The sequence below is a fragment of the Lycium ferocissimum genome, chromosome 3 (genome assembly GCF_029784015.1).
Source record: "Lycium ferocissimum isolate CSIRO_LF1 chromosome 3, AGI_CSIRO_Lferr_CH_V1, whole genome shotgun sequence".
NCBI lineage: Eukaryota > Viridiplantae > Streptophyta > Magnoliopsida > Solanales > Solanaceae > Lycium > Lycium ferocissimum.
In genome coordinates, this window is record NC_081344.1 from 11,409,091 (window position 1) to 11,427,232 (window position 18,142).

Sequence of the window (18,142 nt, forward strand, 5' to 3'; positions counted from 1 at the left end):
AGAGAGATCCCTTCTTTTCACTATATACATAAATTCTCAATAAATGCAAACAGTAGATAAATATTTGCTAACTACAAACAAGTCATGGGATTAATCCCTTGTTTAGAGGAAAGTTAAGAGGTGTAAACGACAATATACAAACTCTTCTAATTCACTATTGAATGTGCAGGAAACACCTTTCGAATGAACTCTAAGAACCGCTGTGAATAAAATGTTGGCTCCACAGCAGAAATGGACATAGAATCAAACTTAACTGATTTGTATGCATGTTCTATTTTCTTTCTTAGGTTGTATTCTTGCAATATGTCAATGATGCCGAGATATAATACCACATCGTATACTTCAACGAACATCTGTGCTTCATCTTTCCTGGGTATATACTCCGCTCTTGCTGGCATATTCACTCCAAGCTGAATCTGGAGCCTGCTTGGGGACACAGAGAGAAGCTACTTTTAGAAAATATCAACAGAAACAGTAAACAAAAAGCGGATTAAAAGTTAATCGACAGATTACATGAGATATAGCAGCATACTGCATTCCTTTGGGCGAACATAACAAATCATGAACGTTCTTGTCCATACAATTTTTAATTCTGTTTTTATACAGTGTTTTGGGTATCAGAAATTCCTAAATACTATAATCCATACTTAAAAGCTACTTGGTGCACTGTGCCACTGTGGTTCTAGTAACCAGCTGCACATTATCCTAGCATGATTTTTTTGGTGGGCTGAAATGTACCGACAAAGAGAATGTAGCACGTTAAAGCTTTTCGGCATACCTTGCTGTCCCAGGAAGGAGGAGATCCACTTCATCGTCACCGGTAGCAGATGATGCACGCAATCGGCTGCCTCTGACATGATGACCGACACTTACGCCATTATCATCTGCACCACGAGGGACTAAAACAAGGCCTTGGGGTGATATTTCATCCTCCAGTGACTCTGTAATTAAAAAGAATAAAATTCAGAATCACTAATACTGCACTCGCAGGAAACTTTTGTATTGTATAAATACATCTAATATTGGTCTTTAAATATTATACACAAGCTACATTAATACGCAAAAGAACCCTAAACCGCTCATCTATTACCTCAACTTTGAAGTTGATGGCACACACAGCCTATGATGTAAAAGCTTTTATCATTCTGATGCCTATATTACATCCTTGTTAAGATGTTTCCTTTTTAAGATCGTTCAGAGGAATTTCACATACACTTCTAAGCAGTGTGATGCCCCTTCCAAAAAAAAATTCTAAGTAATTTGATGTTTACATTTATGATGTGTCTCCTGGTGACCTGCAGTGTAAATTTGTGTGCCCAAATTTTATGGAAATACCATGACCTAAATGGAAAAGTTTAAAAACATGAAAACACTAGAGAGTCAATAGAAGTAAGGTTCCATCACGGGTTGGAACCAATTGACTGAGCTAGTTACCTCGCATTTGGTTCTAAAGGTTCCAAAAGTAATTGATAGCATAAAGAAGAGAATGAGCCTATTTATTAGTGACAATTACAGGGTATTCACATTTGCCCAAACGCTGAATAATGATTCTGTTACTCAGTTATCCAGTCTTTTAATACTTCTAACTAGTTCATACATAGATTATTCAACAGATAACCAAATCAGGAAATTAATCCATTTAATAATCTGGAACTAATTTTGAGAACAGGTTCGATTTCAGTGTACCTCTAAATAAGTTCTCCCCAAAGTGTAATGTTGATAGTCAGATCCTGGGGTCATACTTATTCACATAAATATAGAAACACATCGATATCAACTATCTTTCAGAAATAAACCTACCATCTTCTGCAACAATTCCTAATCCTTCTTCTGTTGTACGTCGACTGCACGAGATGGGAGATCGTAGGTGCTGGGGTGCTCTATAATGAACACCTAACAAGAGGCTGTAATCCATTATATGCTGCTGCTCCAAGAATTTACTGTCAATCTCAATCTGCCTGTACAAGTACATGGATGTCAACAAACCAAATGAGAGCATTTAAAAGGATTTCCATTGAAATAAGCAAACTTTATTTCAAATCACTTATGCAACTATTTCAACTTTTAGTTGGGACACTACTGAAAATGCTTATCTCCTTAAACAACATCAGACAATGCAGGTTACTTCAAAATTACTAAGTGACATTCTACTCTTTCTATTGCATCTCAAGTTCAAAAATTATTTTTCCTTAGTGATCTCTTTAAACTAACAAACTAGAGATTTACTATATCATTAGACTATGGAACGAGAAAAGCTACTTAACACATACTACCATTCTTTACTTATTACCAGAGTAACTTGCATGAATTCATAAATATTCAACATTCTAGTGTGAAGTTTGTGGCTATATAAAAGAGACACTCTCGGATGATTTTTCAATGCCAGTGGTACCTGATTCCAGGTAAAAGTACCAAGTAAATCCATGCACTCAAAACTTACTCTGTCTTATTAAACTTGCACGAATACATAAAGATTCTTTTATGCAAGTCAATGACCATCAAACATAAAGAGAAACATATCAAACAGTTTCTGATGCCAGTGTTAATTGATTCCAGGAGAAGTAATAAATAAATCCATGCACTCTAAACCTTACTCTATGTTAAACTTGAAGAAATATCATAACTGGTCCCAGCCCCATCATAGAAGAATATATGAAAACAACAAGAAAGAGATACATTCTTTACAAATACATGGTATGAGCGCAGCAAGAACATTCCACCATATTTACTCGGATGGATCATGTGAAATGTTACTAAAGAATCGACTATAGTTGCTGAGAAATGCTAACGTAAACTGAAAATGTTGACCAGTAATTCATGAAATTACGCTAAAGTAAACTGAAAACTCAATCAGTAATTCATGAAATTATTCAACTAACTGCAATTTATTGAAGTTTTTCTTTTGTTACAGAATAATTGTTACATCTAGCAAAAGACCTCCAAAGTATCATGCTAATGGAATAGGCATTAACTGAAGGGCTAATTGAGCCATTTTCTTCAATACAGGAATAATGCCACTAAAGCATGGCGGGCGCTGTTTAAATCCTTGGTTACCTAATTGCACAAGGTACTTTCTTTTAAATGCTAAAAACTGAAGGACTTGATCAAACTTAAGAACCAAATTTTGTTGAAGTTAGACAAAAAATTTCAGGAAGTTCTAGCATATTAACATTCACTAATCTTTACAAGAAGCCGTATGGAATATCACCCATCATGGGAGGGCAGGTAAACCTTCAGATTAGAGATCAAATGAAGACTTTTGAGGATAAGAAAGTAAGAAGGAAAGTAAAGTTAAGTGCATAAACATCAGAGGAATACATGCAAGATATGGAACATTTTACCGAGACTCACTTTAGTAAAGCCTCCTGCCAAGAAGGCTCTAGATAAAAGCAGTAGTCCAAATCCAGATCCTTCAGAATCGTGTTCTCGTCAATCTCGACCTTGTCCGCAGATCGTCCAAGTGAAGAACCTTTTAGATCAAATCTTCGGTGGATTCTTAACTCTGTGCAGAACATATTTCCCATTACTACAAAGCGGAACTGCAAAAGTTATTGACAGAAAAAGAGTAAGCTTTCTATGTACAAGAGTTTATATATTCTTTCTTCAAATGATACCATGCATGAAAAGAACAAGTATTCTGGAACCAAACCACCAAATGAAGAGGACTTGGGGAAAAAATAATACTCCGCCATCTCATTTATATGAGGTATTTCACTGAGTACGGTATTAAAGATGTTAATTTGACTTATGTAATAGTATTAGAGATAGTGAAGAAAAGTTAAAAGAACAGCTGCACATCGAAGTTCAAAATTTGAATAGTTTATTCATTAATGAATCTGAATTTTCAAAGTTGTATAGAAGCGAATTGGTGTGAAACATTTTGGGACGTCCAAAATGGAAGGAGAATCATAAAAATTGGGACGATAACAGGACTTTCTAATTGACAACATAAATGCTCCCTCCACCCAGGTTTTGGTTCCCACTCAGGTGCAACAAGATGTATGATTAAGACACAATAAATGTGACCAATTCATTCAATATACGATGTATGATCAATCATAAAAAACTAAAAACCCAAGAAAAACACTAAAAATCAAAAAACCAGGAAAACATATTCTGCCTTCACTTTGATTTGGTCTATATATCTAGCAAATCAACTTAGATGGTTTAGATTTTTTAAAGTAAAAACATATACTTGTCATTGATTACGATTAACTAAATATCTAAACCTGTAAGTCTCTACATATCAATTTATACTATTTTTAGACGTGTTATATGATATTTGAGATGTGTTATATGAAATCTTATGAATTATGATTATTCATTTTTTATATCAATGATAAGTCAACTTTTTACTTAAATTTGTAAGAAAAGTTTACGAGGCACTTAAATTACCAAGTATTTCATTTTGTTTTCTTTATTAAACACATTCAATGTCAAATAACTTATCAAGTTCTCCTAACTTAGGTTTCTCAGCTTGTAGAACTGATTAAGTACAACAAAAATGATAAATAATGTGATTGTTTTACAACTTATACCTTTTGTCCACCCGCAGGATTTATCATGTGAAGACCGAAAAATTTAGTGATGAGAGTATTCTCGTGTTCCTTGACATGACGGTGATAATTTGGAAGCATCCGCAGCAGAACCTACAAGTAATATGAATGTCTAAGAATTATAACCAACACTAATTGGAAAGTTCTCATTTTTACACCTAACTTGCAAAAATTAGAGGAACCCTGATAAATTTGTCAGAGTTTAAAAAATGAGCTGTTTTCAGAAGTTAGATACTTTGAAACTATAACGGAAACAAGAAAAATATGCCATGCATTAGTAGGGATAGTTCTTCAAGAGGCATACTGAAAGAGAAGGAAATAGAAATTCCAATTTAGATATTGTCAAAGCAATCTAACGAGATAAGCGAAACTACAGATGAGTAAGTACTTTGACTCTCTCTCTCTCTCTCTCTCTCTCTCTCTCTCTCTCTCTCTCTCTCTCTCTCTCCCTCCCTCCCTCCCTCTCTCCCACATACACATGATCTTTTCACAACATGATGCTGCTTTCCCTGAAAAACACTTCTATTTTACTTTGTCTATGCGTATGACTAGCTATCCACTATATTGGAACGGTGAGTCGCATGAATCCTCCTATGTTTTTTAACTTGATAAAAGAAAACCAAGTGCAGAGTATCACTGCTGGTCCTACTCATATGCATCCCACTTTGCTTGTAAGACACTGTAATAGAGTAGTATCTTTGACTGCGTAACATATATGTCAAAAATATACATTATTACCAAATCAATTGAGCCAGCTAAAAATTTCTTTTGAATCAATCATCCGCCAACAACATCACACTTTCCATAAGAGTGTCTGGGCACATCTGGAATTCTCTTTTGGTTCTCCAGAAGCAAGTACTTCCAAAAAAGATTTCATGCCTAACAAAATATCGCCTGTTACTATGTTTCTATTTTTGCTCTATGACTTGACAATCATGACTACCTGGCAAAATAGTTTAAGAGGAGCCTTTCTTACTTTATTTTATTTTTGTTGGTTTACAAGGAGACTTGTTATACAGAAACTGATGAGATCTAATCATTCAAGCTAAGATTGCACACCTTAACTTCTGATCTTCGTAATGTCTTAATCATGAAACGAGCATCTTGAGAAAGGAAAAATACACTGCCACTTTTCCCAGGAGAAGAAAGTTCTCTAAGTGCATCGTCTCCACAGATGGACATCAGGTAGTCAGTAGTATCAATCTTAAACATTTCCCTCAGATTCCTACAAGAAGGTAAATCGATTATCCTACATATGCATATTAAAGAATAAACAGACAAAATGCCAATAATTAGCTTGGACTTTGATGACTCCATCAGTCGCGCGCAGGAAATGAATATGCGAAGGGATGGGATACAAAGGGATTAGCTCAGATATTTGTCTTATGAGTAAGATAAAGGGGTTAGCTCATTGATCAATTAGTCAAACAATGCAGACTACACTAGTTTTATTATCAGAAAGTTCACTCTCTTTACTGATCAGAAAACAAGAAGTACAGCTGAACGAAGTCGCAAAAGAGATGAAGCTATGATTGACAGATACATTGTGTACATTAAGTCACTTGGGAGATATACATTCACTGATCAAAAGAGCATCTTTCAGAATAAATAAAGCTATTTCTTCACCGTTTGGCATGCCTTCAAGAATAAAAACCAATGGAAATGGCTACCAAAAAGTGAAAACCATATCTAATGGACACATATTGCAACAAAATTTGCAGGTAGAAAATGGTAAATCGCCAACCTGAAAATCACTGGGCAATAATCTTTCCACTTGAAATCTTCTGATTGATGAGGAGGTGTCAATTGTGATCCTTCTTTCGGAAAATACATCATAAAGCTCGCACGGGCACCAAAATCAGAAGCTCCTACTTCTCGTCCTTGTACAGGTGTAAATTTTCCCACCACGTATCTGGTCAAATACCATAACCTTTTAACATTCATAATCTAGAAGCTTAACTGGTCATAAAGGTTAATATAAGATAGACAGGAGGACAGTAACTCTTTCTCCAAAAGAATTGTCTTTCCTTTGGACCTCACGATATCATAATATCATAACCTTTTAACACTTCTCGTCTCTGTACAGAGGTGTAAACTTTCCGACTGCGTATCTGATCAAATATCATAACCTTTTAACATTCATAATCTAGAAGCTTAACTGGTCATAAAGGTTAATATAAGATAAACAGGAAGACGGTAACTGTTACATCCCGTATTCTCGTGCGTTAAGTTGCATCATAGGTTAGTCACATAAGCTCAAAGGACAGGATTATGTTTGAAGTTATAAGTGTTTATGTTATGTTCAACAAGTGATAAGTAAGTGCCACGAAGCTTGGAGGTTAAAAGAATCGGAAAAAAATAAAATAAGTTTCGCTGAGTTTGGGATGTTGAATAAGTTATACAGACTGTATGGAGTTTTGGACATATCCAAGTATGCAAATAAAGAGATCGGTGTATAAAAGTTTTAGGTCTCGAAATAATTTCCGCGGATGAACAGTACTGCTACAGTAAGTCGGTGAACAGTAACTGCTACAGTACTGCTACAGTGACTTCGGAGCAACTATATAAAGGGGTTTAACCCCTCATTTTCAGCCAAGAAAACAGCCCAAAAATATTTCCCAACAATTCTAGAAAGTTCTCCAACCTTCCCTCCATTAAATTTCAACGCAAGTTAAGTAAAAAAATCTCAGGATTCGGGTTCCACCGGCGTATAGTTACGATTATAATATTATGTTGCGGTGAATTTGTGGCTTGGGAGTAAGGCAAGTATTGGAGATATCGCGGTATTAGCGGAAGTAAAGTATGAATCTTTCTCTTTTGGTATCATTTAAGGCTTATTTACGGAGATAAATTTATGGAATAATTATGTAGCTAATTCGTTTGTGGAGGAGTTGGAGAAAATATCATATGGTGTATTTGATGGAATATTTTGGTAGTAATGAGGTTGTTGTTGTTTCGTTGTTGTTATTGGTTGTTGATTGTTGGTATTGAGAATTCGGGCTAGGCATATAAATAGGGGAGATGTCGTTTGTAATTTAGACCTTAAAAGGAATTTATTTAGAGACTTAAGATAAGAGTGTGACAATGAGCCTAATGATAATACGAATGGTTGCCTATGTAGATTATGAGATGACGAACGATCCTAAATAAATCGTGCGACAGGAAGCAAGTTGGAAAGTCGGAGAGTAAGCTCCAAAGGTATGTTAAGGCTCGTCCCTTTCTTTCAAAGGCATGATTCCTATGGTACGATTTCATAAATGTTTCCATAATTTTTTTTTGTTTTTAAAAGTTAGAAGTTTATGACTCCAAGGCTTGATTCCTTTCCCGATAATCCATAAATGTTTTTCAAAATGCCGTATTTTCTAAACCAGAGATTTATGATTCTGTGAGCTCTTATGATAACAGCGATGAATATGCTTTTATGATGATAATGATGATGTCAAAGATGAGAATATTTTCTATGATGGTTATGATGATGACGATCTTATGGTTAAAAGTCTCAAGTTATGAGATCAATGATTCTATGAGATTATTGAGCTTATTTCATGATTATGTCGATTTTATTCATTGTTGTTGATCTCACCTTATAATAATTGTTCCTTCAAGGTGAGATATAGCGATGATGATTGATCCATAATATAATCGGAGGCTACCGACCTTACGTCACTCCGATATATGTATAGCTTTTATTTGGCTCTCATGCATGCTTTATATATATGTATGTATTTTCTCACACCGAGCCGCGCTATAGTCGGCCGGGTACGGCACCTATTGTGCAACCACTGATCAGTTGGTATTACACACCGAGTCTCGAAAGGGCCGGGTACGTTACACACCGACCGAGTCCCTACGTTACACACCGAGTCCCGAAAAGGGCCGGGTACGTTACACACCGAGTCCCGAAAGGGCCGGGTACGTTACACATCGAGTCCTGAAAAGGCCGGGTACGTTATGATGATGACATTATATATATGTATGTAAGAAAAAGTTTTTTTAAAAGCTGAGCATGCATGACATCCGCCTTACGAGGCATCCAGATGTACGGGTTATCTCTCTTATTCCAGGTTACCTTCCATATCTATATTATGTTGTTATTCATGCCTTACATACTCGACATTATTCGTACGACGTCCCTTTGTGGACACTTGCGTTTTATGCCACGCGGTGTATACGGATGAGTAGAGGATATTAGTAGAAGATGTTCCAGGTTGGATTGGCGAGCTCCATTTCCTTCCGAGGTCGCCGAGTCGAGTATTTATGTTATGGTATCTTGATTTATGTTAGAGACTTTGCGGACGAGTCACGTATATAACATGTCGTCTTGTAAGCGGCTCTGTAAGCCGATGTATCGTTATGCATTATGTTACAAATTTCATATGATTACGATTTTACTTGATTTGAGAAAGACGAAAGGCATGTTTTTGAAAAGCTTTCATTATGCACTCATTTCATGATTAAGAGTCCAGTAAGATTATGAGTATAACGAGAACCAGCGGGTTCGCTCGACCCTAAGTAAGGGTCGGGTGCCCATCATGCCCTATTAAAAGTTGGGGTGTGACAGTAACTCTTTCTCCAAGAGAATTGTATTTCCTTTGGACCTTGCAGATATGGACCATGGTTTTTGGTATGCTCAACATTTCATGGGAATTACCAAGAACCATGGATGAAGCAATGTCAAGATGGAGATTACAAAAAGTCAAGGAGAATATGGCGGCTCGAAGAACATAACCACTATGTCTCCTTTTGGCTCATTTAGATTGAAGGAAACATGAGATTTTTCAATACAGTGAGTATTAAACCTTATGTCTTAACTATACTTTGGTGTAAAGAGAGAGTTCTGCTTATATGAAGGTGCAGAGCAACAAAATGTTTGTATATACTTTGATCACTAGCCTTGTGCATTTATAATGAAATTTACTTGAGTTTTAAAAAAAAATTGAAATGTACAATGATAGCACACTGGACAGATTAAATCAAAATAATTGCATAAGCAATATAGGCAGGGATCCTCTAGTGCGTGACTACAATGCATGTGCTCAGTCACAGTCAACAAATTTAGTGGTTTAGAAGAACCTGTGCTTCATTCGTTATCCCAGAATTTGAGGAGCAAGCAAGGAAAAAAAAAAATCAAAACTGTTCCCATGGTTAACCTCTTCGTATGCAAATAGTTCATATTCTTCAAATCCGATGCTATTTGCACTTCAGAAGTAACATAATTAAATGAGACTGGGCTGTATAGGACAATAAGGTTTTACTAACTCCACTGACTCAAGAACTTTCTATCATCAAATTAAATTTCAGTTTTCTCTAAGACTTTTCCTCTGCCTTCTCTATCGTCATATTTTACTTTTCAGTTTGCTCTCAGACTTGGCCCTTTGCTCAAGTTATTGTTATCTGATTAAGTGGTGCCCCTGCTGCCCACAGGTATTTAAGAGTTGTTTGTACAACTTTTGATAAAAGTTTCCTGAAAAAAGTTTTTTTAGGAAAAGAATGTGCAAAAAAGAAAACATAGTTGGATAGATGTAGCTTTTCTGAAAATTTCTGACTGTTCCGTGAGTGGAAGAAAAACTTCTCTTTTGAAAACACCTCAAAACTATAGGAAAAAGGACACATTTGAAAAACTTCTAGGAAAATCTTAAGCAAATACTCTACGTTTTCTGGAAAAAACTTTTACAACATTCCGGAAGATCTCCACAAACAAATGCCATCTTAATGGATGTGACTGAATGTACACATATAGTCACCATAATTAACCTCGTTTACATTACTCTTCCAAACTTTTGAGCAGAAATTTGCTATTCTACTTTACTTTGGCCCACGAGGACTTTTACTTTCTAAATTTCAACATGAATTAGTTATCAAATAACCTATATACACAACTCAACAACTATGAGGAAATGCAGCCAACTTAGAGTTTCCAGAATAGACAGAATTTTGTGGAAGATGAAGTCTTCCTTTGACTTGCTTAGACAGAACTCTGTTGAAGATGCAAACTTCCTTTGACTCCCTTGTTATCAGAGAGACAGAGACTTCCAGTCTTCCCCAATGCACAGTGATTTACAGAAAAATACGGAACAAAGCAGGCAATTCCAATTGTGATGAACCCGTTATTATTACCCAAAGGAATATGCAGATAAAGACGTTATATTCTACTTTATTTCAAATTGAATTCCTAATGCAATTCTCTCTCTTTTTCTTTTTTCCATTCTTTCTTGGTTAAAGACACAAAACTAAAGAGGCAGTGGGAATAAACTAAGAAAAGGACAAAGATTATACCATTACAAATGTATATATAACCAAGTTTATCCGTTGCTTAAGTTTAAACACCAAATAAAAACAATAGAAAAACAGTCCCAACAAAGACCAGCAAAAGTCAATCTGCTATAAACTGGATGGAGAGAGAAACCAGGGAAACATATGCTGAGCTGTCATAAGTAGTGTACCTGATCCCAAGCTGCAAACTAAGCATTAGATCATAACGCCTATGACCCTTGATTATTGCTTCACCTGGCCTCTTTGACTCCCTTGCAACTTTTCTTTGCCTCCTTTTTGCTGCTCTTCTAGATTGTGGTGAGAATCGATCATTTAGGACAACCTCACTGATTAGTACACCTTGCATATATTCTCTTTCCAAAATATGAGTATGGATATCGTTCCCAGTGTCAGCACCATCTATATCATTTCCAATTACCTTCTCAATAGCTGCTTCAAGACTCCATCGTCTTTCAAGAGTAACCTTAGTGGGGTGTGACTGCTCAAGCTTTAATATGTTCCCCTTCGAGCCTTTGTTTCCACTTACTTTGAAATTTCCCATATCAACTGAAGAGGCATGAGAAATATGCGAAACTCGTTTTTGTTTTCTCAAATCTGGCAGTAATCGTTGTTTTCTCACAGCATTGAGGTACAATTCCTGACCAGCTGTAAGTCTGCTACCGCTAGGATAAAATGTTCCTTTTCCATCTTTTACTCCATGTGTCCATGTTCCAATATAACAGCCACCATCACTCCAAGTATATGCACCAAAGCCATGCATTGTACTATTTAACCAGCTTCCTTCATATGAATTTCCATTGATCCAAGTGAGAGTTCCTTTTCCAGAAAAGTTCCCTCCCTTCATATTACCCAAGTACATGTTCCCATTTGCCCATTTATACTTACCAGGTCCTTCAGGCTTTCCTTGGATCCAGGACCCTTCAAAATAATCTCCATTGGGATACACTTGATACCCTAAACCATGTTTGAGGTTCAACCGCCAGCGTCCCATATATGTCACTATATCTGGTGCAATATGCATCCCCTCACCATGCATATAGCCACCTGAAAATTCACCATCATATACAGCACCACTAGGCCATTCTAGTTTCCCATGTCCATGCCTCATTCCATGTCTCCACTCACCATCATACCGAGTACCATCAGACCAGACATACTTTCCTGAACCCTCAGGTATGTTTCCCAGCAGAGATCCAGAATACGATTCACCGTTTGGTAAGAAGATATCCTTAACTCTAAAGCTGGCGCTGTCAGCAGTACGACAGAGTTCATCATTTGTCCATTTACTAGAGTGGTTATTGTCATTAATTAACACAGTGTCCAGAGACTTTGTCCTATCTGACAAAGAAAGTGTTTTTCCAATATTATCAACAATGGCCACAGGATCAGACATGCAAATTTCCTGGAAGTCTAGTTTTATATGGGATGGGAAGATGCCAAGATTTTCTCACTAGCTAGAGCACAACCCAAACGTAAAATGATTTGAAGAGTTTCCTCTGCTTTGACCTGAAAGCCAGAAAATCAGAGTAATTCAACCTATTGATAGACAAATTCGACCTATAGAACAATACTATAAAGTAAAGAAGAAAAGAAATTAAAATTCTATCTCAGTCCACAAATAAGAACAGGAAGCTAGACTAGAATTCCAATTCTTGCGCTTTGTCGACTCATTTAACTCAAGAAATAATAGCCTTGAAGATCATACTCAATGTCATATGTGCCACAAAAGGTCTATGAATTGAGCATTCAACAACAGATAGGTAAAACAGATCATATTGACCTCAATCATATGAACAAGTAGAATATGCCTAGTACAACATCCTAACCTCCAGGAAATTTGTAATTCCAAGATGATGAGCTAACACTATCTTAACTGCCAAGAATCAGCATAAGGGTCTTATCCTTTATAGGTTGAACATAATAGGCCAAAAAAAATCACGATCTCAGAAAAATAAAACTACTAATCAGCTCATTTGGAATCCTTGTTCTCCAGTCAATACCCAAAAGATACTACATCAATTTACATTTCATAGCTAGTGGTAGCCCTAAACTGCTGTAGAATTTGCAGAAGAAAAGGGAAAGCGTAAAGAAACACACAATGAGTCAATGCCCCCTGAAGATCATTTAAGCAGAGGTGGATTCAAGATTTGAAGTTTATGACTTCTCGATTCTAGCAATTTGAAGTTCATGGATTCTAAATTTAAATTCTTTCTACGTATTAAATGAAACTTTCAAGACAAATACAGAGTTTGTACCAAAGCTACTGGTTCTGCTGAACCTTTAAGTACATCCTCCCCTCATTTCGTTTGGCCATAGATTTTGAAGTTGAAACTTGAAAATTTGAGTTTTTCAAGTTGTGATTCTTGGAACTTGAAGTTGTGTTTGGACATGCATTTTATTTGGAAAAAAATTGAATTTTTGTTAGTGGAAGTGAAATTTCTCTCAAAAACTTATCAAATTTCATGGCCAAACAGATAATTGAAGATAAATTTTCAAATCCAAAATCTATGGCTAAACACTAGCTTAACGGATGAATCAAAGAAATGCCTAATAACTCAAGTGACAGCAATATCAAATACTTTATGCTCCTCCATACAAAAAGATCACAAAAAAAAAAAAAAAAAAAAAAAAGATTACCTTTTCAGCATTTACTAACACAATAATATCATGCTTTGTGATAGAGAAAAGTGTAGAATTAAAATTCACCTTCCCCTTAATTAAGTTTGTGTTAGCAAACTCCATTTGTATTCCTTAAAGCAAAGTAACCTCCAGCAAATGATCAAAAAGGCAGCTTGTAAGCAATTACAAAAGAATTGAAAACATTAATAATGCAAAACTTCACAGAGATGATTTTGCTAGCAATATTTCTTTTTAGCCTTGCTTTATTCTTGCCTTCACGCTTTAAGGGTGTTGACTTCAAGTTTTTCTCAATATGGACAAAACACAATGAAAACAGTCGGTTAACAAGCAAAACCGCAACTCTAAGACACACAAAAAGACAAGGCATGCAACAATCTGCATTATAATATCAAAATCTTTCTCTTCCAAGGAGATTAATAAAATTATACTACAAACATAATAATCATCAATAAAATGTGTTGTAGAGAGAGAAATGTACCGCAAAGCAAAGAGAGAGAGAGAGAGAGAGAGAGAGAGCGGAAAGTTGGAAGAAGTAAAAAGGTAACTTTCAGTTTCAGTTTATGTTTCGCTTTCTTCATCATATATTTATAACTTCCGTTTGCACAAGAGAAATAAAAAATGCTGGACCCAAGCACAGGGACTTTTTTATTATTTTGGTAAATAAGTTCAAAGTAGGGCTGGGCATAAATATGAAAATCGAAAAATCGGACCGAACCGAACCGAACTTCAAGAAACCGAAACCGAAAGAACCGAACCGAACCAAATATTCACCTTCAAAATACCGAAACCGAAATAGCCGAACCGAACTTTGATGAAACCGAACGGAAGAACCGAAATTTATACATTACCCAAAAAAATTAACATAGTCCAGACCCATTAAGTTTAAGCCCAAAAAAAATCCAATTGTAATAAGCTCTCTTTTGCTTTTGTATCCCTAATTTTCCACTTAAATTGAGAAAATCAAATATTCTTAAAAAAAAAAAAAGGTGACTAGGATGTGTCTTTAGGATTAATGTATGTCCTTTATGTTTTATCTTAATTATTCTTACTGTATGTATATAACACCTAGTAATCCTATATTATGGTTTTGGTTTTTTGTTCTTGTGTATCCTGTTTATTTGATTTTGATTTTAATTTGTTAGTTTTATGTTTTGTTGCTTTTGAGAATATGAATTAGTGTAAATGGAATCGCTTCTAATATCATATCAAAAAAATGGAATTGAAAAAATCGAAATCGAACCGAACCAAACTTTAAAAAACCGAAACCGAAAGAACCGAACCGAACTAGTTTGGTTCGGTGTTCGGTGTCCACCTTCAGAAAACCGAAACCGAAATAGCCAAACCGAAATTTGATAAAACTGAACCGAAGAACCGAACGCTCACCCCTCGTTCAAAGTAGTTCCTTAAGTTTGTCAAAAGTGAAATTTTTTGATGCTCACTAAATATTAACCAGAATTTGCGTCAAAATCTCAAATATTGCAACATGCTTAACCACATGAGACACGAAAACTTTTGCTTTCTTAAGGAATTTTGTCGGTCAATATTTAACAGCTTCCGTTAGTATATTGTTATTATATTTTGTCATTTTTATTCTTTTGATAAGCATATGAGATAATGAATAAAGAGATAAATGAGTCTTACATGAAATAAAGAAGATAATCATATGAGTTACAAATGGATCTTGATCTTTTTTCCTGGCTATGGTTTCAACTCTCGTGCATTCCAATTTTTTATTTGGTTGCTTTCCCTTTGACTCGGTTGCCCTTCTATCTATTTGATGCAGTAAATGAGACTGAGAGTAGGTAAAAAACTTAACAAAAATTGCACATCAAAAAGGAACTAGACTCTAGGGTTTAGAGATAGACCAGAAATAATATAAACTGTAAAAATGTAATTTCAAATGTGAGTTCTCATTAAATATATCTATTTTCACAATTTAGATAAACAATTTGAATTTAATTAATATTTAACGGAGATCACAAGTGCTCATTTTTATTAAACTTAAAAAGAGAAAAATTGCTAAGATGATACTTAAGGGACTACTTTGAACCTACTACAAAGATAAGGTGCAATTTTTGACATTTTCTCAACTCTTTTTTTCTGCTAAATTGATAGCTTTGCCCATGCAAATGCCTTTTCTTTTCCTATTCGGGAAATTTTAAATCTCTCATCATATATGATTTTGTAACATTGGCATTGGCATTGGCATTGTTATGATAGTTTGAAAAATAAATCCTTAGTAACTGTATTTTGTTTTAAAAAAAAAAAAAAATTGCTTCAGTTTTTAAGGAGAAGTTACTTTTTTCAACTCCATTTCAATTATAGAGAACATCTTCTGCTATTACTAACACTTCCTTCTTTTTTCAAAAAATTGGCCAGTAACTCTATATGATATGCACTTTTTTTTAATTCTAAATGAACACTTAATATCCTAGAAGTTTATCCAAACATGTTATAAGAAACTAATTCAATGAACACTTTGCATTATGGTTGAGATGATGTTTAGGCTTTACCTAGCAACTAGGGGATCTGAAGAAACTTCATATTATGGAAGGAACATAATCTTAGGCATGTAAAAGTTGGACGCTCAATTTACTAGTCCGGAACCAAAATGACCCAATAAAAACCCAAGTGAACTAAAATACCCCAAAAATAAATTTGATACAAAAGTACCTTTAGCGCAGTAAAATACTGCGCTAAAGCACTTAACTGTAACGGCACCGTTAAGTGCTTTAGTGTTGTATTTTACTGCGCTAAAGGATATTCCTCTATCTCCTTTAGCGCAGTAAAATACTGCGCTATAGGAGGCAACATAAATCCCCAACGGGTTCCACCACTGGTCCCCTACACGACCAAAAAAAAAAAAAATCAAAAACGCCATTAGAGGCGTTTTCAAGTTGGTCCCCACTTCAAATATAATTTTCGTCGGGAAAGTTTAGATTCTCGGTATATTCAAGTCAAGGAGCGATATTCTAAGCTTGAATTTTGGAAAAAAGCGGCGTACAACTCGATTAAAACAACCCTATAAAAATCTTCGATTAAGGTTTTCTACTATGAACTTTTGTTATTATTTTGTTATATACATTATATTCTAAGTATGTTTAACATTTAATCATCGTTAATTTCTTTAAAAAAAATCAATTTTTTTTTTGTTCTTGATCGGGTGACGGGCAGTGGCTTTTGCTACTGTTCACACTTTTTTTTTTCTTTCTAATTTATTATTTGTTATATGTTTATGAATTGTTAATTTGTTAAATGTTTATGAATTGTTAATTTGTTAAATGTTTATGAATTGTTAATTTGCTATATGTTTATGAATTGTTAATTTATTAATTGTTTATGAATTGTTAATTCGTTAATTGTTTATGAATTTTTTAATATAGTAATGTACTATTATTTGTAAAATATGCAATTATTAATTAATTGGTTGTTAATTATTGATTATGAATTGATATTTTGTTAATTGTTTATGAATTATTAATTTGTTAATCGATTATGAATTGTTAAATCTATATCATTTTAAAAGCATGAATATATATGTTAAATAAAAAAAGATTATCTAAAAAAGAATAATTAAAGTTCTTCTTTTAATATTTATGTAATTAAAGTTCTTCTTTTAATATTTATGTTCACGGAAATAAAAACTATTATGAATTTCATAAATACATACGCCAACGATAAAATGCAAAGTTTCTAGAAAAATATGTGGTCGACGAATATACTCTTTTAGTCTAATTTTATCATATTTGTGCTGGCTATTCGGTCAATATTTAACAGCTTCCGTTAGTATATTGTTATTATATTTTGTCATTTTTATTCTTTTGATAAGCATATGAGATAATGAATAAAGAGATAAATGAGTCTTACATGAAATAAAGAAGATAATCATATGAGTTACAGATGGATCTTGATCTTTTTTCCTGGCTATGGTTTCAACTCTCGTGCATTCCAATTTTTTATTTGGTTGCTTTCCCTTTGACTCGGTTGCCCTTCTATCTATTTGATGCAGTAAATGAGACTGAGAGTAGGTAAAAAACTTAACAAAAATTGCACATCAAAAATGAACTAGACTCTAGGGTTTAGAGATAGACCAAAAATAATATAAACTGTAAAAATGTAATTTCAAATGTGAGTTCTCATTAAATATATCTATTTTCACAATTTAGATAAACAATTTGAATTTAATTAATATTTAACGGAGATCACAAGTGCTCATTTTTATTAAACTTAAAAAGAGAAAATTGCTAAGATGATACTTAAGGGACTACTTTGAACCTACTACAAAGATAAGGTGCAATTTTTGACATTTTCTCAACTCTTTTTTTCTGCTAAATTGATAGCTTTGCCCATGCAAATGCCTTTTCTTTTCCTATTCGGGAAATTTTAAATCTCTCATCATGTATGATTTTGTAACATTGGCATTGGCTTTGTTATGATAGTTTGAAAAATAAATCCTTAGTAACTGTATTTTGTTTTAAAAAAAAAAAAAAATGCTTCAGTTTTTAAGGAGAAGTTACTTTTTTCAACTCCATTTCAATTATAGAGAACATCTTCTGCTATTACTAACACTTCTTCTTTTTTCAAAAAATTGGCCAGTAACTCTATATGATATGCACTTTTTTTTTATTCTAAATAAACACTTAATGTCCTAGAAGTTTATCCAAACATGTTAT

At 34.4% G+C, this 18,142-nt stretch overlaps 1 protein-coding gene across 4 annotated transcripts; it reads right to left on the minus strand.

The window, feature by feature from the left end:
- On the minus strand, nucleotides 1–14,012 carry LOC132049711 (phosphatidylinositol 4-phosphate 5-kinase 9-like). 4 transcript variants are annotated; one of them, XM_059440621.1, is made up of 9 exons: nucleotides 13,948–14,012; nucleotides 11,000–12,335; nucleotides 6,301–6,468; nucleotides 5,616–5,781; nucleotides 4,539–4,649; nucleotides 3,352–3,539; nucleotides 1,801–1,958; nucleotides 779–941; nucleotides 1–423 (listed from the first exon to the last, which is right to left on the minus strand). In XM_059440621.1, exons 2-9 carry the CDS (start codon nucleotides 12,220–12,222, stop codon nucleotides 147–149), a joined length of 2,454 nt encoding a protein of 817 aa, XP_059296604.1. In that variant the 5' UTR covers nucleotides 12,223–12,335; nucleotides 13,948–14,012; the 3' UTR covers nucleotides 1–146. The 4 variants fall into 4 exon arrangements, 3 of the variants coding, with proteins under 3 accessions (XP_059296604.1, XP_059296603.1, XP_059296602.1); XM_059440620.1 differs by lacking the exon at nucleotides 13,948–14,012 and adding an exon at nucleotides 13,596–13,777; XM_059440619.1 differs by lacking the exon at nucleotides 13,948–14,012 and adding an exon at nucleotides 13,536–13,777.
- Between the last annotated feature and the right edge of the window lie 4,130 nt (nucleotides 14,013–18,142).

What these genes read in the sequence shown, in the direction of transcription:
- LOC132049711 (XM_059440621.1), bottom strand. Translation starts at nt 12,222, where the DNA reads ATGTCTGATCCTGTGGCCATTGTTGATAATATTGGAAAAACACTTTCT. An exon ending in AGTTTGCAGCTTGGGATCAG is followed by an intron (nt 6,469 to 10,999) that starts GTACACTACTTA and finishes GTATTTGACCAG; the next exon opens with ATACGTGGTGGGAAAATTTA. An exon ending in TGGCAGGAGGCTTTACTAAA is followed by an intron (nt 1,959 to 3,351) that starts GTGAGTCTCGGT and finishes GTACTTGTACAG; the next exon opens with GCAGATTGAGATTGACAGTA.